General features: G+C 41.1%; 1 protein-coding gene across 1 annotated transcript; it reads left to right on the top strand.

The window, feature by feature from the left end:
• Nucleotides 1-9228: 9228 nt before the first annotated feature.
• On the top strand, nucleotides 9229-21305 carry spata48 (spermatogenesis associated 48). Its single transcript, XM_051076637.1, has 8 exons — nucleotides 9229-10269; nucleotides 12015-12112; nucleotides 14133-14333; nucleotides 14974-15041; nucleotides 15136-15177; nucleotides 15271-15378; nucleotides 15469-15573; nucleotides 17418-21305. Exons 1-8 carry the CDS (start codon nucleotides 9780-9782, stop codon nucleotides 17575-17577), a joined length of 1272 nt encoding a protein of 423 aa, XP_050932594.1. The 5' UTR covers nucleotides 9229-9779; the 3' UTR covers nucleotides 17578-21305.
• The last annotated feature ends 582 nt before the right edge of the window (nucleotides 21306-21887 follow it).

The raw sequence follows: 21887 nt of genomic DNA, 5'->3' as shown, positions 1-21887 counted from the left end.
CCCTGCCACTGTTCCCCAAGCTATTTGTTTACAGACATTCCTTGTCCCCAGAGGAGGACCCGTAATGACTCTGATTTTTCCAGCCTGTAAATATCTCAGCACCTACCCATGGATTGTCACACATTTTTGTACAGAAATTCAGTTCCAAAATAAAAGCCTCAAACGTTAGCATGCTAACACACTAACCTAAGATGGTAAACACGTTTGAACACCTGCGAAACATCAGCATGTTTTATCTAATTCATTTTAATGCTAACTTCCTGTCCGAAATTTGCTACAAAAAGTTAGAATTTTTTGTTTGGCTATTATGCGTTGAATAAATAGGAATTTTCATATTGTTTTTAGACTGTTATCATAACAATATTTATATATTAAAAGACTAGTGTGTAGGATTTAGTGCCATCTAGTGGTGAGAATGAAGATTGCAGTTGGAGAGTCTATGGTGGCCATCAGGGGACAAAATGGCATCAACTACCACATCAAGTGTCAAGTAAAGAAGTTCGTTTGTGTAGCTATATATAAGGTATTCGGTTTATCCATTCTGGGCTACTGTAGAAACATGGCAGACTCCAGGGTAAAGGACCTGCTCTCTATGTAGATATAAATGGTTCATTCAAAGCGAATGAAAGCACAGCGATTATTAGTTTTAGGTGATTATACACTAATAAAGTCAGACCTGTATATATTATATTCCATTTCTGCCAACAGAGCCACTGATCCTTTAAGATATGAACATTAGCAAGAGGAAAAGCGAAAAATGCTCACTGATCAAGTGAAGTAATTTTTCTAGGTCTACAAGGTAGTGAATGGATTTGAACTGTAGTTTTTTCATCTTCCCATAGCAACCTGACAACAAAACAGTGTTTGGCTGCTTTTAACAAAAGTTTTGTTCGGTTCAATGTCTGCAGACAGCTCACATTCCCAGTCGATTCTTCTCTCACTCTCATTCCCCTCACATAATTATTTTCTCTGACATTTTTCAGAGCTCATCATCTGTAACAGATGTAATTCTTGGCTGTTTGACAGATTTTCTCCCCGGTTTATTTCTGCAGTAAAACGCTGGGAGATGTTATGTTGTTTAATTTATCTCCTCTATGGAAGCAGAACAAAAACTCCTGCAGGTTAAACTGAACTAACCAAACAGTTTAACTCTGAAAAACTCACATACAAAGACACTCACAATAAGTTGATCAAAGTGAATTTCCATCATCGTGTTAATCTTGAACGGAGATAATCGTTAATATCCTCACAAGTGACTTGAAAACCACTGTCTAGATTTATTTTTTAACTGCCACAAGGGGGAGCTGCATCTTTCAAGTAATTCCAGAATACTAAGTCTGTCACCATGACAACCATCCAGCTCTGTTCACAAAACTTTATTAACATTATTGTCAGTTATTTAATGTAGCAAGTGTTGATTTAGTTATACTAACGTTGACGTTTATCTAAATGTTTGTTATGATGCTATTTTGGTCGCCAAACGTTAGCTATGTAGCTAAACATCAAATAGAGTGGAGCCTTGAATTGACAGCAATTTACCAGTTTTTCCTTTAAGGTTAATCGTAACATTAATTTGTTCACAGCCCATGAGGAACAGTTCAAATCAATCTAAGAGTTTAAAGCATATTTTCATGATTATCGCAATTATTTTGACCAAGATAATCGCAACATGAAAAATTAATATCGTGAAACAACAACTACAAACAAGTCACAACATACACTAGTACTCACTCTATTCAAAAAGAAAATATATATTATATATTATCCTTTCACTCCAGAACAGGTTTTTTCCATTCTTTGGTTCAAGTGTTATAATGATAGGGAAAATCCTGATTAAGATGTTGGTTTTTTTCCTATTTCTACAGTATTTTTTAAAAATCTATCTATTTATATATAGTATTTTGGATTTCTCACACATTCCTCCCTTTTTTGGCATCTCTTCTCTGCCAATCATTTACTGAAAAATTAGTTTACTACGCACGCTTGAGGGAGATACTGAGCTGAAAACCAACATCTTCAAAAGCGAGTAGATAAAGTAATGTGCTGAGTGAAATTTGTAAAGCCTTATTGAGTCTTTTGAAATGATAATAAGTCCTGTCTTATTGTTTTATTACAAAAAATATAAAAACACAAGCAGTTTCCTTAAACATGTCAAGACTTAATATGAATGTTTTTGCAGCTCGGGGAAGAATAAAATAAAAAAAAGTCATTTGATTGAAGCTTTACATCAAACCACTTCAGTGCCAACTTCAATCTAAAGTTCTGAAAGCACAGGTTTACTTTCATGATTTCACATACACAAGCGTGAGTCTGAGTCAATGGCCTCTATCTGTCTGAGTCTTATGAAATGCATTAAAAGCTTTGTGAGACAACGATTCAACAGAGGTGAAAATGTTCCACGAGCCTGTAAGACAGGAAAATAAGCAAAGGTTCAAAGTGCAGTTTACTCGCCTGCATCCACACCAGCGAGGAATTCACTTTCCCATAATCTCATCTACCTTCTTACTTATTAGCAGGGAATAATTATGTAGGATTTGAGGGGGTTTTTTGTTGCAAATTTATCTTCAAACAGGAAGAACCAGATGACAGCTGAAGGTTATGAATATTTAATGTCACATTTGCAGCATTTATTTCAATTTCAGAGGGAGCACTGAGCTTTTAACCGGGATCATTTTTAAATAAAAGAAGGCTTGTTATCTGTAAGTGCATTTTAGACTTTCTGCTTAATATGGGACTGTTATCAACCGCGCGGTTCATTAGCAGATTTCCAATTCTTCTCTCAGAGAGCCCGAGCCCTTTGAATTTCAGCTGCAAGATTACAGGGTAAAATTCCAGCCCTCTGTTTCTCCGACGGCGACTTTATGCGTCTAAATTCGACTGTTCTGAACGTTAATTTCACTGGACAGCTGCTAAATGCTGGTAAAATGCTTTGAGGATTCTATTTGCACCTTCTGAAATGATTTCTAAGCACATCACCTCAAATCCATTAAATCCCAGCTTTGAATCTCCTGAGAGTTCTTGCGAGTCATCCTTGGAGCCACATGTAACATTCCCATGTGATTACGACGCTCCTTGATCAATCTTTGTGAATCACTTCATGATTGAGCGGCTGGCTCTCCAGAGTCTGGGGCCTGAAATTGTCCTTTATAGATTTGGTATTATATCTCTAGCACTCCCTCCTCCTGCCATTATCCAGACATTCACATTTTCAATTTCACCTCCCTGCCTCGACTTGCCTCCAGATGAGTGTTGAATTGTCTTCGTACATCTGCGGAGCACATCTGGAGAAGAGACACGGCCAGATTAACCACGACTGGGTTTTAAAGGGACGGGATGCGGGGAAGGAAACAACTACCCCGGCTTTGCTTTGGTGTTAAAGAGTAATCTAAGCCTGGAGGAGGGGGGGGGGCAAAAGCAAACCCCCCCTATTTTCTCTAAATGATGCAGGCTGGAGGTTCAATCTGGCCCCTATCCATCAGAGGCTGTTACAGGCCAGGTAGGTGAGTGATAAACCTTAGAGCATCTTAGAGGACAGCGCCTCAGCATTTCATCCACAACAGGCAGCCAATGTGACCTGCTTGCTGAACACTTTTCAAGGGAGGGAGGGGGGTTCAATTCAGTGGAGCACTGCTGAGCCATGCACATCTGCATAAGTTGCTGTCAGACTGGAGATAGCAGCGTGGATTGTTAGGTTATCATAAAAGAAGCAGCTTTTGTCTCAGCGCTGCAGAATACTAAGTTTTTGTATTTGCAACACAACATTCATCCTGGGTTTTCTTTTTTTTATTTCCTTCTATGGTAATTCATCATCCATCTTGATACATACTGTGAGAGTGCCCCTGTGAATGTATTAGCCACTGGCTCACATGCTGCTGTTCCCTTGGGATATTTTTGTGCATGAAAACTGTACGGATGTCAGACCTCAGTGCAGAATTTGTTGTTTTGCTTCCTTTTTTTTTCTTTTCCCCTCAAAGAACATAAAACGCCCCAACCTGGCAGAGAGGAAATGGAGGTTCAGTCCGTGGACAAACAGTCTGCAGCTTCTTTACGATGGTTAAGTTTCACAAGCAGGTAATTTCACTTTGGTCAGACGGACTGGAAACAGCCCAGGTGGGCAATGTGGTTGCAGGTTTAATAATGGAAACCCAGGTCTCGAGGGACAAGTCCATCTTTCTGAGCAACAGAGAAAGTCCATTACTCACAGTGTTTCTTTGCCTAATGCAGTGTCTTATTTGTAATTGAAAATCAGAGGTGTGTCACTGTGCACAGATCAAAAGCTGAAATGTGGAGTAGTGTCCTGTACGCCACCATCAGAGACACCTGGAGACAGAGACAGAAATATCCTTAAAAATAGAAATGATCTAAAACAGTCTGACTCACCCACTTCCCCGTAAGATGAGTGGAGATGGGCCCCTTCATCAACAACATCCTTCCTGATTTTAAAGCGGATGTTAAGTGACGCTGCATAAAAGTGGATATTACAATATTTTTTCATACAACTGAATTGTTTATTTTTAGTTTGGTTTGGTGAAGTTTGTTTTCCTAACGACCACTCTGAGACATTGGACCCTTAAACCATTTACACATCACTTCCTCTCTTTAGCTGAATTTCAGCTGTTTATCCATTGCTTTTAACTAATAGTTTGAGTGGTTTGTTTGACTCTTAGCTGTCTATTTCAAGTATATATCAATTAATTGTAGCTAATTATCTCGCCTGTTTATCTATTAGTATACATGTAGCTAATATTTTAACACTTTTTATCCATTACTTGAAGCTAGCTCCTCTCCTAGCTATATTTAAACTGTTAATCCATTTCTTTTAACCAATCATTTAAACTAGCAAGAATCTATTTTAAGTGCATTAATTTTAGCGAATTATTTCATCTATTAGCCAACTTGTGAAACTAGCTAATAGTTTCACATTCTTACCCATTCCTCGAGGCACGTTTCCTCCTTCAGCTACAGTTCAGCTAGTTTAACTAATTATTTAAACTGTTACGTCTTTTAGCTATCTATTTTAAGTCTCTAATTTTAGCTAATTATTTCACCTGTTTACCTATACTGCCTTTTAGCTAATATTTTGAAGGCTAGCTTCCTCTCTTATATTATATTTAAGCTGTTTAACTATTTTACTTCTGACTAATTATTTAAATTGTTTAGACTTTTAGCTATCTATTTTAAGCATTTACCATTCATTTAAACTATTTTTTCACATATTTGCCTACTTTTAGCTAATAATTTCAAATTGTTCTTCATTACTCAAGGGTAGCTTTCTCTCTTAAAGTACCCCCATTTTCCCAGTATAAACAATGAGGTTTAAAAACCAAACATATGTAAATTTGATATAAAACAGGCCTTTTCAGGGATTAAGAAGCTGGTACAAGTAAATGAAGCTTTGAAAGCTAAAGGAAACATTTCCTACAGGTGCCTCAGTTTGTGCTGATTTTGTACAAACCCTCTGTGTGTACAAAGGCAGTTTTGGAACAAATTGTGTTACCACACTACAACTGATGTATTATTATTACGAAACTGTACTGCAGGAAGTAGTAGCTGCTATCCGAGTGGCCAGAAAAAGGCAAGTAACAAAGGAAGTCAGACTCGTTGGTCAGAGGTTCATCCTACAGTGAGATAATGACCCAGAACATCCCTCCAGGCTATATCAGAACTACCTCAGCAGCAGAGAACTAGACAGTGGGTTTCAAATGATGGAAGACCAGCACGGACTCCAGACTCTGCAGACAGAGCTGGTCTGGGATGAACCGGACAGAAAGGTGAAAGCAAAGCAACCTTTCTGAATAGTACTTGATTTCCTCTGTAGAAAGAAGTGTGTTCATCTGTTGAACGAGTTTATTTGTTACTACTTGAATTCCTGAGAACACTGAGACATTAAACTACATAAATCAAGGTGTTGTAGGTAATTAATTCACCTGTTAGCCTATTTTAGCTAATAATATAACATTTTTCTCCATTACCTGAAGCTAGCATCCTCTCTTAGCTATATTTAAGATGTTAATTCATTACTTTTAACTAATTATCTACTGTTTACAATTTTAGCTATCTATTTTAAGCATTTATCCACAAATTGTAACTACTTATTTAATCTATTAGCCTACTTTCAGCTAATACTTTCACATTCTTATCCATTACTTGAGGTTTACTTCCTCCTTTAGCTACATTTCAGCTGGTCTAACTAATTAGTTATTGTTTATTTTCCTTCCAGAAACTCAAATCTTATTTTCTTATTTCTTTAATTAGTTGAGATTCATTACAACCTTTCCATGTGCGCCCTGTTTGCTGCAGAAGTAATCCTCTGATCTAAAACAGCAGCTGGGCAGTAGCATCATCTCAGCATTTTTCTGTTTTTCCACATTTTAAATAGTTTGAATACTTCATTTTAAATAGTTACAAATATGCCAAACCTTAGTAATTTGCCTAATTACTCACTTGTTGATTATTCCTGAATGGCGCTTGTGTTCATTTGCATTCATCTTTGGATCATTATGTCTCCCTTTCATACTTAATAGCCCTCCGTTTTTGGAAGTTCACGGGTGTGCTTCCTTATAAACTCATTAATTACTGTAATGATGTGAGACCTGAATTGGTGACTCACTCACAGTACAGTGAGACTTTTTCCTTTTTTTAAATTCCCTGTGCAGACGCTGCCTTCTTCCCAAAAGAGGACAGGCGCTGTTATCCCAACTTACTCATGATTTACAGCTGCTTGTGTATCTGCTGCAGTCAACATATTCATCACTGAATGTGACATTGCATTATGCTGACTCTCCCCTGGGGAATGTTAACATTAAACATCATGCTCATGCAGCATCATGATAGCCCGGGGGGTGCTTTGCGGGGGAAGAGCGTGTGTGAAAACTTCCATATTAAAAGCATTATAAAGAGCAGATTTTTCACTCCCACCTCCCTCATGAAAAATGTACAGCGGCATATTCATTACTTCATTGAGCTAACTGAGTGTGACAAGCGGGAGAGCTGCAGCGACCGAGGGCAGGGAAGCAGCACTACAATAAAGCCTTCGGCCGCTCTCTGAGGACACGGCTACCCCCGCCGCTCGTGGGAGCTTCAACTCTCCCTCTCTCTCTCTGTTTGGATTCTTCCAAATGGGCGAAGAGTGCCGCACACAGCACGAGACGAGAGTTCACCCCAGCCAATTTGCCCTCTAATCTAATGCACGCATGGTCAACGGGGCAGTAATCAATTCGCTGCCTTTACAGTGTGATGAATATGACCCACGAGCCATGACTTCGAGGGGTCTAACGCTATAAATATGGCCATGCATTTTCATCACTTTACAAGACATGATCCCAGAAGTGGATGCATTAAGAGCCACACATGGATGGAGCCCTGTTGTACAGCATGCACACAAAGAGATAGATGTATAGCCCCTACAGGTATCTGCAGGCGCCTAATGCATCAAAGCTTTATATAGAAACAACACAAACAATCGCAGACATTAATATCTGTCAGTCATCTGCTCCCATTTATCTGCTTAATTTCTTGAAGTGCAGTTTTCCCCTGCACATGAAGGATGCTGCCTGTCTGTATTTTGGAGCGTCCTCTCCACTCTTGGATGATCCACCACCCCCACCCCTCTCGCTGCCTGGCAGCCATATCTCCTCCCCGGCCCCTGCCTGTCTGATCCTGAGGTGTCATCCTGGGTCACCCTCAGCACTGTTGGTCGTCTGATTAACAAAAATAATGCCCTGCCCAGAGCAGCATTGTCTTCAGCCACAACACTGCGATTGTGACTTTGTTTTGATGACCCTCTGCAGCAGCAGCAACGATGCCTCTTAATCCAGAGCAACAGTTTCTCTCAGCCTGCACATATTAGTGGCTGCTGCACTGTAGCATCGGGCCCGGCACCATGGGCAAAGACGTGAGATTTAAATAATTTCTGAGACTGTGGAGGAGTCTAGAGAATGGCAGACAAGCTGACTAATAACACAGGATTCAGTAACAAGGGCTTCTCCGATGGTAATGATTCCTCTCTCCAGAAATATCTGAAAAAACACCGTCATCGCAGGGCGGAGGGTGGTATTTAAATTCCTGCAACAACAGGAAAAACCTATGAAATAATTGGAATACAGAGCATAGAGGGAGATCTTATTTTATTTTGGAGGAATTTCTGATGCAGGAATAATTAATGGACTCTGACTGCAATAAATCACACAGACCTCTGGACCTATATAACCTCATTTATTATAGCTGTATGACTATACAATCAGCACAGCTCTCATGAGACCTAAGATTGATGCAACAAATGTTTTATAAATATATTTTATATATATGTTTCCAGAGTGTGATTTCAAAAGGAGCCAACATCAGATCTCACAAGTGTCATTTGTGCTCTCTTTTTGTGGAGGAACACTGTGTGGGAGTCGGGCATATTCACCACTCAGTTATCAGAATAACTCTAATTAGGCTATTTTTAACACATCCTTTTCAACAGCTCTCGGGTGTTTACATTTGCTAATGACAGCCTGAGTAAAAATCATCTATCAGCTAGCATTACCATCACCCTCACTAACACATTAACATTAATTCTCTCCCAAGAAAAATGCCACCTAACCAGAGCGCCTTAATACCATATAAAACATGCATATGTAGCCGCTATGCACACCTATATATTAATGCTGCATATTTACATTCCAGCTCATTAATTAAAATCTGCACTGAGGCACGTAGTCTTTGGTGTTTTCTTGCTCCACTGACTACAAGACAGCTCTTTCAAATCCGCACATGCACCAGATTTACAGCCCCTTTTTTATGTAAAAAAAAACACTTTTTGCACCCGTGTGATTTACATATTTTTCATTTAGTTCACTGTCAACTTTAAAAACACAAGCTCACATTTGAAGTTCCTCCATCAACACACACCTCTTCTGCTTATGAAAACGCCTTGTTTACCCTGCTACACTAAGGAAAATCGTTTTAATGTTTCATCAGGGAGTTGAAGTGCATCTGAGGCAGGTTTATGGTCACCTTGTTGTACAATAATAGTATTTTTAAGCTCATAATGTATCATCATAATATTGCAACTGGGACTTGTATTCTTTTGCTGTGATATTTGTGGACTGTCATTCAGTTCTTAAGGGACTCGACAGCATTCAGAAGCCTGTTTCTAGTGTTACCACCTGCCAATTCAGGCTCTGTTACTCCATCTAGTGGCGAGCTGGCAGACAAGCAGACAGCTGCAATCCTCCACAGAGGAGAGGTTTTTTTTTTAATTTTCATTATAAAAAAAATCAGCTATTCCTAACCCATCACTAGAAGTAATGTAGCATTCTCTTGGGAGGGTCAGGTCACAAAACCCTGAGGCGAGGCCAAGTCTTCTCATTATTATTTGCCACCAAAACACATCTGTGTGGAGTAATATTCCAGGGACGTTAGCCGCCCCTGACTACTGACAAAACATTTTTATTTGGTCGCTGTGATAAATTAGTAGTTGTAGGTTGCCAAAATACAACAGCTCAAAGGAAACATTATTGGCCGTGAACGCTCCCCTGAGGTGAATCATTGGCGTGTGGCGTCCAAAATAGATACTAGGGGATGTTTATTAGATCTTTGCCCTCCCATTATTGTTGCAAACACAGAATAAATGTCCCCACATAAATGTTGTGTCAAGGTAGCTGCACACCTCCACAGCGAGCAGGTCATGTGGCCTCTCTGCATGTCAGTAATTTGATATGAGCTGCAAACAACGACTGTCTCTGGGTAACCGGCACTCACTGCTTCATTATGCCTGACAGCAGATCTACAGTATGACCTGCTCTGTCAACCAGACACACATACAAACACACTCTGGAGTTCCTCCACAGGCAGTAATGACTGCAGTTGTGGATTCCTTCAAGCCTTTCTCTGCAGAGCTACACGTCATAAAACGGCTGAACACCAGTTTGTACCAGACCGGTGGTAGAAATGGACTCGAACCCGGACGATCGACTTCTCCTTTCTCTAGATTTCACCCCCCTGCCGAGCACGTCGCCCTCGCCCCGTTACGAAACGACGTTCCCCTGCTGGACCCCTGCTGTGGTCAGCTGAGCGCCGGAGCAGAGGTAGACCTGGGGGTCAAAGGTCGACAGAAATTCATAGGTTTCCGTCATGTGCCCTCTGCTCTGTGGGTTCCGCCAGGTTTTAGAGAGAGGCCACAAACAGCCCCAAATCCCTCTGGAGTCAGTGTGGACCTGAGCGAGGACAAGGCCTGGAACTCCAGGAGGATCCCTGACGCAGTCTTGAGAGCAAGACTCAACGGTAAAACTCAGATTATATTTAAATATTAATTCTTTTCTTTTCTTTTGTCTGTCATGATTTATATCAGAAGTCGTGCAGGTCAGACGTATGACGTTGGACAGTACATCTAGTGCTGAGGAGTCGAAAACTCATAAAAAAAACTGAAATGACAACGGCTCAATTAAGTAATTAATTAACTGATGATCCATTAATCATTATAACCACTGTAGCCATTCTCTGGCTCCAACTTCTCAAATGTAAAGAGTGTTTGAGGCATTTCTCACAATTCCAGACATCGAGAAAGTAATTGGCAGATTAGTTACTCTTGTCTCACTCAATCACTTTGTTCCCTAAGAACAACTTTTTTGTGCAGCACTGAAACATGAACACAAAACAGAAACTAGAGATACAATACAACACCTGTTAACATCTTCAAACTCTGTCTTTGTTTACATCTCAGCTGCACACCTGTAAAGTGTCCTGCCTGCTTCCTGTACAGTGAACCTGACTGGTCAACAGACTCAGACTCGATCCAGTCCAGTAGTTGGCAGTAACACCTATAAACTGATTTACCAACCGTCAATACAACCCGAAGAAAAAGACCAACAATAACAACAACAACAACAAGTCATTGAGGGTTGGATAAAACGCAAAAAATATTCTGAGATATTTATATCTCTTGTCTTAAATAACGTAGACAACTCTTTGCTACTATCTACAGATCTGTTTACGTGTGGCTAATCTGCTACGTAGCTGCTAACGCTAGCTAACGTTACTAGCGTGCTGTTTCCGCAATTCCTTATATGGTTTTCTCCAACATGTCACCAAAAATTCATCCACAATGAAGCTCCATAAAGAAGTCTTGAAAAGCAACCATTCATTCATACACAGTGTTGCGTGCGGCTAACCGCTTGCTAGCTTATTAACGTAGCATGCTAACGATACACAAACACTTGTAAATTATCTACACAAGCACAGCTAAATTAAACAACAACAAAGTCGAGGAGACCTGCGTTTTAGATACACGAATAACAGAAATATCATAATAATAATTTGACATACCCTTATTTGTCCCATTCCAAGATGGCGACCATCCTGACGACCCAACACCCTCTTCTTCTTCTTCTTCTTCTTCGTCAGTGACGTTAATCGGCAGCTGCCATCCAAGTGGTTGTATTACTCCCATCTTCCGAAATTACTCGGTGATTAAGCACCTTCTGCCGTGTTTTACCTGGCAGGTGCAACCGACGCGCGAGCGTGATTGAGCGTTCTTCTTCTTCGCCTTCTGAATTTCCGGCAGACCGGACGCCTTCCGGAACATTGCTGCCTCCCACAGGTTGGGATCAGAACTGCTGTAGCGCTACTGTGATTTACATAACACCACAATCACCACCAAAATTTAAATACAGTGAATAAAATCAATAAAAAATAATAATTGAAATTCGTTTTTCCAGATGTGAACGAGTCATGTTAGATATATTTCTGGGAAGAAAAATCTAAATTTCTTTGGGTAGCTAGCATCTCTAGGCAAAATCCTGTATAATTATGCTTCCATTTGCAGTCGGCTGTTTGCTTTTTACCTGATGTTGATACCCAGTTCACAGAGTGTGGGAGGAACGAGGGGTCAATAAGGACCTACTGCTGATTTTTGCCCTGGGGCCTTCTCACAGGGTAATCTGGCCTTGAGCGCAGTTACCACTGTTCATAGTTAGAGTTTCCAATTTGCTTTTATCTCAGACACTTTACTGTTGTTCTGTTGTCCTAAGGTTCAACCAGTGCTGATAAAGTTCAACCAAACTCACCGAGGACGTTTGTTAAAGCAGCGAAGCACAGCAGTCTCCCTGATAAACACACTGGACCTCAGGTGGGTGATGGCTGAATTGGATTTCCTACTGAAGTGCGATGCAAAACAACATTTATTCACTTCCATATACATTGTACTCATAAACCTCAATAGATTTTTGTTCTCATTTTTCCTCTTTAGCTCTCAGGGCATAAAAACATTTACTGATTTATACAATTCAATCTGCAGCGCAGACACCACAAACATTTGATTTCTGGTGAATTAATCACTTCACTATCATAACACATTAAATATAAAACCCATAAACACATTCCTCCCCTCAGGTCTCAGCACACATGTTAAAGCTTCACATCAGCCCACTGTTATGTGGGCAGGTGTTCACTTTGAGAACATAATCATGCTTTATTATTCTGTTTCTCAGTCAGCTAATTGAGGTCATCATAATTACCTTGACATACATTGCTGTGGTTTAGCAGCGGCTTTACTGCACTCAGCTGTAGTGAAGAGTTTTAAAGTGTTGTCTAATAAATGGAGGCTTGATTGATGCCTGTGTTTAAACGGTCTGAGAAGTGGGAGGAGAGAAGTGAACACAATGCTGCTCACTGATGCATTAAAACATCAAAATGTTTGATTCACTTATCAGAATTTTTGTCTTTACTTTGTGTATCAGTCCTTCAGTCCACCACTTTGGTCCAGACTGGAGGTTTAGTGTTGCAACTGGACTTCTTTTGGGTTTCTTGAAGATGTTTCGCCTCCTATTCGAAAGGCTTCATCAGTTCTAAAGGCCAGTTGGGGAGTCTGAGGTCTTTCAACCTCTTGGGTTGTTAAAAGTAAGCCATCCATGTCTGATCATCGTTGAACAGAGGTTGTGGCCTACAACACCATCAGCCACCTGTAACGCAGTCTTGAGATCCTTACCCAGACAGTTTATGGTGCGTTCCAGTTGTACTCATAAGTCGGAATTTCTGAGTTCCTGGAAGGTTGGAAGTTTCAACTGGAACGCCCACTGAAGCCGGATTTCTTTCAAATGAGAAGCGAAACGTCTTCAAGAAACCTAAAAGAAGTCCAGTTGCCTCAAGCCCGGATGATCGAGAACCTACTCGGACAAATAATCCTGAGAGGGCGAATCCTGGTGACTTTGGCGAACCCATGATTTTTCAGAGCAAAGTTGGACCACAGTCTTTCTGGGAACCTATTTTTCACTGAATGCTCACCCTAACCTTACTGTGACCCAAACCAACTGGGTGGCACTGCTGTGAAAAACTAGGATCCTAGAAATATGGTCCCAATTGGACAGAGGTCGTGAACCTGCAGCCTCCTCTGGTCATGTCAAAATGGCTTCAACTGAGCTCCTTCTTCATCTTGGGGAAGAGGTAGTGGCCTGACGGGCCAGATCAGGTGAACAGGGCAGGTGTTGGACGAGTTCAATTCAACTTTCAGTGGATGTTGACCTGAAAGAGAAAAATCACAAAAGTTATTAACTTCAAACTTTCTGCAGAATCACTCAGAGTTGGACTGTTAGTGCAGGTAAGAGAGATCTTCTACCTCAGGACACCAATTTATCAGCCACCCCTTGTAATATTTATGTTAACTAATAAAGTATTTATGTAAGACAAAAAGAAAAATAAAATTATCCTCTGCCTGTTGTTTTTAAGGATGGTGTCTCCTCTGACCAGAAACTGTGGACACTGGACGACTCACCGGCTGTTCGACACTTCAGATACACCTCTTCCACCCAGAGGTCAGAAAATAATAATAATAATGATAATAATGAGGCTCACTTCCCACATCATTCGTTATGTACAGTCCACACACAGCGTCATCTTGCTTTGAGGGTTATTGAGAGTGAGTGGGTTCGATTTCGTGCTCCACTGATGTCGTCAGGGAGCAGTTTGTCCTCTTGTTGTGTTAATTGCTGCTCAATGAAATCATGCAGATGAACTGTAGCTTTGTTTAAAGCCTGAGGGAGGAATAAAGCTCCCCAGATAATAAGCTGTCTAGTGTACTTTGTGCAAACGAAGGGGGCTATTTAAGAATTCAAATTAAAGCAAATAACCTTTGGGAATCACGTTAATCAATTACACTCAAGGCGCTTGGCTCAGAGATGTTTAATGGACAGAGCTCCCTGTTCATTTTGTGCAGGAGTTATGAGGAAGTAGGCTGGGATATAAAGCTACCACGGCGCTTGAAGGCACCAGAGACGACCCTGGAGAAAATGGCAGACCCGGTGTGTGAGCGCCCCTCATCCAGGCGCTACCACAGCCAACCCCAACTGTGGCAGGTGAGCTTTGGAGAACAACAGGTGACGAACACAGTCGAGGTTTAAACTCAATCACACAATCGACTGGAGGAAATTAGACACTCGTTAGCAACCGCCTTTTTTAAGACACATAAAAGCTTCAAACATCAGGAGTGGGGGATTTACTGACAGATTTTATGTTGGAGAATCAAACCTGAAAATGTCTTGAGCTTGTGTTAAAACCACAGACCTTATTTCAGACATTTAACCAGAAACACACTGACTTTGGGATGAGAGAACAGGAAGTGCTAACATGCTAACTTACAGTTATCAGTTTATCAGATTTCTCACCACTTCCTCTGCTGCCACAAATGACTTTATTCAGACTCTGATGTGTTAAACTGGTGAGGTTTCCCTTTTATCCAATGCAGCAGCAGCAGCTTTCACCTGCTGGGAACACAAAAAAGTCAGTATAGGGGCCAGAGTTTAATACTGAACTCACAACATTTCTTCTAGACCGGTAAGAAAACAGCTGTTAACACACCTTTAATGTTATCCAGTCAATGTGGTAAAAGTGTCCTGAACACTGTCACAGGTCTGTACGTGTTGCAGGACAAGACAAAATCAGGCTGTTTCTTAATGCAGAAGCCTGATTAATTCTACTGTTGCTTTCCTTTCCAAGTCTATTGGATCTGAGTGGAAGAGGCAGCAGCTTCGATCGAGGAATGATGCCAAGAAACCAATATCTTTGTAAGTTTCTAACGATCAGTGAAAACTCCACTTCAGTCTAACTAGATAAACCTTTAATGCTGAGTGACCTGCAGTGACCTTACCTCCTCCTCAGCTGCAGTGGATGTCCAAGGTCGGGTCAAATCCCTCTGTACACGTGAGTCCTTGAGAGGTCGCCACAGGTGTTTTACATCCATGTTAGCACGAGTTCATGAATTCAATCAACACCTGTCTGTACATGTCTTTGCAGAGGGACGATCGGCTCTGAGAACATGGACGACATCGACAACATGGATGAAGCCTTCCGCCCTCTGACCCTGAAGAGGAGCGTTGTGCCCCCGTACACGCCAACATCACGGTCAGACACACCTGTGAAATGTGTTTGATTATACTAGACAGATTCTGAAAGAGCTGCCACCTCTGAACCTCCATCCTCCTCCTCCTCCAGTCGAACCACCATCCCTGGTTACACAGGCAAAGCTGCCTACGCAAACCCTGGTGCTGATGCTGCAGTCTCTGTCCCGGCTATCTCCACTCCTGCACGCTCCTCTGGGTGAGAAACTTTTTATGAAACCACTTAGGCAGCAAAATAAATCATTACCTCAAGTTTGCTGCTTTGTAGGCCAGTCTCTCAAGTCTCATCAGTCAAAGCAAAGACTATTTTCTTCATAACTATTTAATAAATCTGTCATCGTCTTCATTTCTTTTTGTTTCCTGTTAATATTCTGTTGTATCCACTGAGCTTTCCCTCTCTCACCACTGCTCATATCTTCACACATTATGTTTTTTAAGGGTTAGGACGGAGTTATCACAAATGTCCACTGGGGGGCGATCTAATGCACTCCACTGACATCAAGCCTCAAGTTGCATTCTCTCTCCACCGTACAGATGTGCTTATATTTTAGATTAATCATCATTAATACTGACATTACAGAGGGTTATATGCAGTAAATGAATAATTTAGTATGTTTTGTTTATTTTGAGGCTGTATTTAATAATTTAATCATCTTTAAAATGGTGTTTTAAAACTAGATATAGGCTGAATAGACCTGATCTGCAGAATAAAATCATAATGAACAGGGCAGAAATCAAAACAGCGCAAGGGTTTGTTCCTTCACTCTTTTCATATAGTTTAACCTCATGAATAAAGACTAGAATCACACTATACTCCTACACATCTCCATTCGTTACTTCTTGAGAAATTAACGAATGTATCTATAAATGCTCGCAACCTTGTTATGTTAAGGAAAATTTTACTCATTAGACCAAAATTAAATGAGTTCCTCCCTGGCCTGTGCCTCATCCCTCCACCAAGTTTGGTGCAAATCGCTTTGGTACTTCTTCTGTAAACAAACCAAAAAACAAAACCTCCTCAGTAGTGTAAACTACAAGCACAAATTTATCTTTTAGCTGATAAATCCTTTTGCTACAAGTCATAAGAAGAAGGACTGAGGTGCACAGAGGCACAGAGGAGGGAATAAATTACAAATATTAATGCAGATGTAATTTAAACTCTAGATATCTGTGTATTTCAAGGGAAATACAAGAGAATTAAAATGAGTCAAGTAAGAAATGACTCCAATGATCATGTGAGATTACAGCAGTTGAATAAAACGTCTTTCTGATGTATTTTATCTTGATTTCTTTCTCTCATCCTTCTTTTCTTTTATTCCTGTACATATCTGAGTGGCTTTATTATTTTTTGGATGCAGCTGGTCACAGTAATTAGAAATGTTAAGACAGAGGCTTCAAAAAACAAAACAAACAATGCATGTTTGTTCCTGAGGAGAGACAGGAGGAAAATTGGAAATCTTGGAAAAAGGCAAGGTTAATTTGAGGAGGATATTTCTACTTTTTAAAATGGTATCTAAAGATTTAAAACCCTAAAACAGTCAGCTGAAGAGTTCAGTGATAAGCACTTAAACACATCTCAGTATGTAGAGCAAACGTCCCTGTGCTCTGGGAGTGTTGGCATGTCTGTTAGGGAGGCGTAAACCTGTTTCCTAGTTGGGCCTCAGTTGAGCGAACTTTACCGGCTTTTGGAGCAGGCATCTCCAGATGGCTGAATCCAGAGCAGCTCGTGGTAATCGTGGTTTTTCACAACCCAGATCCATTTTCCTGGTGCCCGACACCCCCAGTGAGATCTGTTTCCTCTGCTGATTAGGCTTGGCCTCCCATATTTTTTCCCCAGAACAGAGAAAAAGACAAGCACTTGGATTGATTAACTGTCTGCTGCAACGGTCAGACGTCCTCGGGATCTTTGCCCAGGGTGCTTATGGGTATTTTTTAAAGCCTCGGCCCATGGTCGCCTCAGTTATTTGGTCTTTCACTACATTTACTTCATCCTAAGTGATTTAGAAATTAATATCTCATAAAGATACCTGCATATTTTCACAGGATAATCGAAGAGGCAGGGTGTCGGTCTGTTTTCGGGTATGCGGCGCCCCTGTCCAGGATGGTGACCACCGTGACCCCCTGTAACCCGTCCCTGAGACCTGCACTTCCTGCCTCGCACGCCAAAAAAACAACAACACACACACACACGAAGAGACATTAGACAAAAGCAGATGAGAAAGTTTTGAAGGTGTCAGCTTCCTCTGTATGCCATCCAATCTGTTTATATGAATACGTCTATAATGATGTGATGTCAGTGACTGATTCGGAGTGAGTTGGAGAATAATGAGATGCCCCCATTATCATAATTTCCCTGATTTAGATGAGTGGTTTTCTAACTCTGGGTAGTGAGCGCCTGCATTGTCCTCTTAAACATTCACTCTCTCACTCACTCACTCACTTTGTGTGTGCGTTTGTGTATTTCAGCCCACACACTGTGTTTCTATCATGAAAGGCAAAGAGAGGGGGACAAAACAGAGGAAACACTGAAGGGAAATGAGGAATTTCTAAACTTAATGTTACATATTTAACAGTATAAACTATAGTGGGTATATTAGCTCCATTATAAGCAATGTTCTGGTGTTAACTCGGGCCAATTTGCTCAGGAAACATATTAAATACAGACTGTACTCTACACTGACTGCACACATCACACAGAGGTGTTAGATTTCTGTAGCTGTGACTCCAATGCAAATCAACATTATTAAGTGTCTGCCAGCTTATAGCTTTATGTCTGTGGTTTGTGCAGCTTCACGCTTAGACAGGAAATAGGGATGAGCTGGTTTTCCTGTTTCTCTTCATTTATATTTTTGTTTAGATTTACATTTCGCAAGGATTTGTACTTCAACACACTGCTGATTTTTTTTTGCGAGGAGTTAAGATTATTTCACATTTATCTCCGTTAAAGGGACAGTTTGATGATTTTAGTGTTGGGACTCATAAGAGAAAGAGTGGTCATGCTTAACAAAGCAGAGGCTAAAACACCCTGAGTTTTAGTTTTTAATATCCAGAAATGTTGGTCCTACATTTCCCATTATGCAACTCTTACCAGAGATCATCAGGGGATTTTAGAAAGCTCAACTCAGAGCTGCACAAGACACGATACACCTGCTTTCACAGGCTGTATTTTTCATTAAGAAGTACTCCACAGCAAAAGTAATCAGTTACATTACTCCCTCAGAGCTCCAGCTCCATCAAAACTCAAAATCCTCCAAACCTCTACTTCAAATATTCTCTAGAAAGTAGAAAATGAGACATTATTTAAGTGTGTGTATTTATTGACTGACAACAGCGAGATTAGCCCAAGCAACTGCACACATGTCGGCTATGAACACACAACATTTAAATACGACAACTTTGGAGTTACTAGGAGTTGTATTTCTCCTCTGTTGGTGGACGCTAACCACAGAAACTAAACTGTTATCAGCTCTCCATCAGACTCCTGGTATGACTCGACTCCTAAATTGTCAGAGTAATGGAGTATTGTACAGTACTCTATTGAGACGATCTGGGTTTTTAAAATGCAAAGAAAAGACTTTTCTGTTAATTGCAAAACTGTTGTGTAAAGCAAGATCACATCATGCACATCAATCATTAATCATTGCTATGCTAGCTGCTCAATGTATACACATGCTGTTTTTTCTTTTTAATGCTTTAAACAATGAATAAAGACCCACTCTGCTCTACAGGAACAGTGTTGATTTCATGGGTGATCTGTAGCTTTAGCTTCTATCTTTATCTTTCTATCATGTTTTCGCTGCTTTTTCCCACGTTTGAATAAAAGTTTTGAATAAATCTGACAACGCTAAGCTTACTGCCCTTTGACTGTTCTACTTCTTCCTAGTCTTTATGTTAAGCTAAGGTAAACATCTCCTGACTATTTGCATCTCTTCCCAATCTTTATGCCACGCAAAGCTAAGCTAACCATCTCCTGACTGTTTCCCCCTCTTCCCAGTCTTCATGCTAAGCTAAGCTAAGCATCTCTGGATTGTTTCCCCTCTTCCCAGTCTTAATGCCCAGTTAAGCTAAGCTAACATCTCCTGACTATTCCCCCCTCTTCCAAGTCTTTATGCTAAGCTGAGCTAACCATTTCCTAGCTCTAGCTTCATATGTAGTTCACAGACATGACAGTGGTATCAATCTTCTCGTCTAACTCTCGGCAAGAAAACAAGGAAACACGTTCCCCTGAAATGTTAGCCTTCTTATAAACAGGTATTGTACTCAGGCTGTTGTATTTAAAGCCAATAAAACTGAGCAACCCTCCTCACAGCAATCATAACTCTATTTGCTAAGAAAAAAACCCGCCCCACCACCACCACCACCACCTCCCTCCTCCTCCTCAGATTTTCCAGCCTGTGGTCTGAATCTCATCACCGACTCCTTTTCAAAACAGGCTCACAAACATCGTGATTGATTCAGCCACTATCCTCCAGGATCTCTCAATGCCTGCCTGGGCTGGAGATTAATTTCCTTTTCCTCATCTTAATTTTTACTCATCGCCTCTCTATAAAAAGGCTAAATGTCAAGCATGCCTGACTCCTTCTAGTGACACGTCTATTCCAGCAGATAATTACCATAAGGAAATTGATGCTTTAGTGTGCAGAGGGGAATTTAATTTACTCTGACATCCTCACAGCATAATGCATTCCTAAAGAAAGAGAGTTTTTCAGTTTGCAATTGACTTTTTAGATAAATTGGACTATTTAATGTGATTATCAGTCTTGAACGTCTTTGACTTATTAAGGTGTTGAAACCAATTAAGGGTTACATGCTGGCTCGTGCTTCCAAATGTGAAACAGTGAATACTGCTTAAAGATCCATGAAATAAGAACCAGCCGGAGCCTATTGTTCAGCGGCCGAGCGGCCGCGTTGCCTGATGATGTTTTGAGACTTGCCAGGTAATGATATTAATTACAGCAACACGGGTTTGCTGCAGGTTAACCTCAGGGAGCAGGGGGTTATGTTTAGCTTGATTTGTGGCTGAGGATTTGCAGCCTGTACACGATGTTTATGGTGCGTTCCAGTTGTACTCAGAAGTCAGACTTTCTGAGCTCCTGGAACTGGAACTGGAACGCCCCCTGAAATCAGGATTCCAACTTGGAAAGTTGGAGCAACGTAAGAATTCATTTGGTGCGTTCCACACTTCAGTTGTTAACATTAGATTTTAATGCAAATGCTTCAGAACGTTCTTAAAAGGCCTTTTAATTTAACTGTTTGAGAAAAAAACAAAACGTCAGCAGAGTGTTCACAACTATTGATGTGAGGAGCAGCCATCTTGAATTCTTGTGTCAGGGATTGGTGGGGTTGCTCCGATTTTCCGAGCTGGAAATCCGACTTTGGGGATTGTTTTATTGGAAAATTCCGACTAGGAACTCGGAAATTCCGACTTCTGAGTGCAACTGGAACACAACGCTAGTCAGAAGTTTCGACTAGAACCCCCCCTGAAGTTGGACTTCCAGCTCTTGAACAGTTAAATCTGAACGGCTTTTTAAGAACGTTCTAAAGTGTTTGCATTAAAATCAACTCCCGACCTCCGGTGTAAACGGAACGCAGCATGAATCTGAAACGCTGCAGAGTTAAGTAACTCCTCTGCAGAAACCTGCGTCCGTAGATGTTCGGATGATTATCAGGGTCGATCCTACTTATCTAAACTTCTCTAAAAAGCTTGCCTGAATCATTGTCCTGACAGTGCGTCGGCTCTCAGCGGCTGAAGCTGCTGTGTCACCCATGGAGGGGGGAGGGTGGAGGGGGGGCGGTATCTCTAGGTCCTGGAAGACCCCAGTCATGACTGGACGCCCCTGTTTGTTCGCTGATAGCACCGAGTCACATTCAAGTCCCAGCATTCCCTCTGCGTGGCCTCAACCGGGAGTCACCCCCTCCTCCCTCCATCCGTCCTGCAAACTTTTTACTTCTCTACCTGCAGGAATCAGACAGCCGCAGGGTGTCTGACCTCGTCAGGCGAAGCATCGAGGCCTGCGAGGCTTTGAGGAAGTCGGCGAGCGTTGCTGCAATCCATACTACAGCCGTGAAGACAGCAACTCCTGCCCCCAGAGTTCCTCCTTTTGCAACCAACTGCCTGAATGCTGTGCTTCTCAGGAGATAAGAAGGAAACCTCCCACGAAAGGTGACTCAGCAATCCAGCACACGGCCTCTCCTGAGATAAGGGGGTGCTGCTGTGGTGGAGGGGGGAGCCTGGGGATACTGGGAAGAAACAGAAAACAGTGGAGTGTAAGCCCCAGTTAGCACATACAAGTTAAATACAGTAATTACAACACAGATCCACTCTAGCAGATAGATAATAATCATATCTGAAAATGAGGGGCAAGTTATTTTAGCCAAACCAGAGGTGTAACTCATTATTTATTTAGAATTTCCATCAATATTAATCCACATTTTATATTTCTTTTAATAATTTCAGAGCAGAAATCATTCTCTGGACTCGGCTACACAACTGCACACAAGAGATGGGCCTTA

This window comes from Lates calcarifer, linkage group LG16_LG22 (assembly GCF_001640805.2).
Source record: "Lates calcarifer isolate ASB-BC8 linkage group LG16_LG22, TLL_Latcal_v3, whole genome shotgun sequence".
In the NCBI taxonomy this organism is placed as follows: Eukaryota; Metazoa; Chordata; class Actinopteri; family Centropomidae; genus Lates; species Lates calcarifer.
The sequence above is the reverse complement of the archived record's forward strand: the minus strand, read 5'-3'. Positions and strand labels throughout refer to the sequence as shown.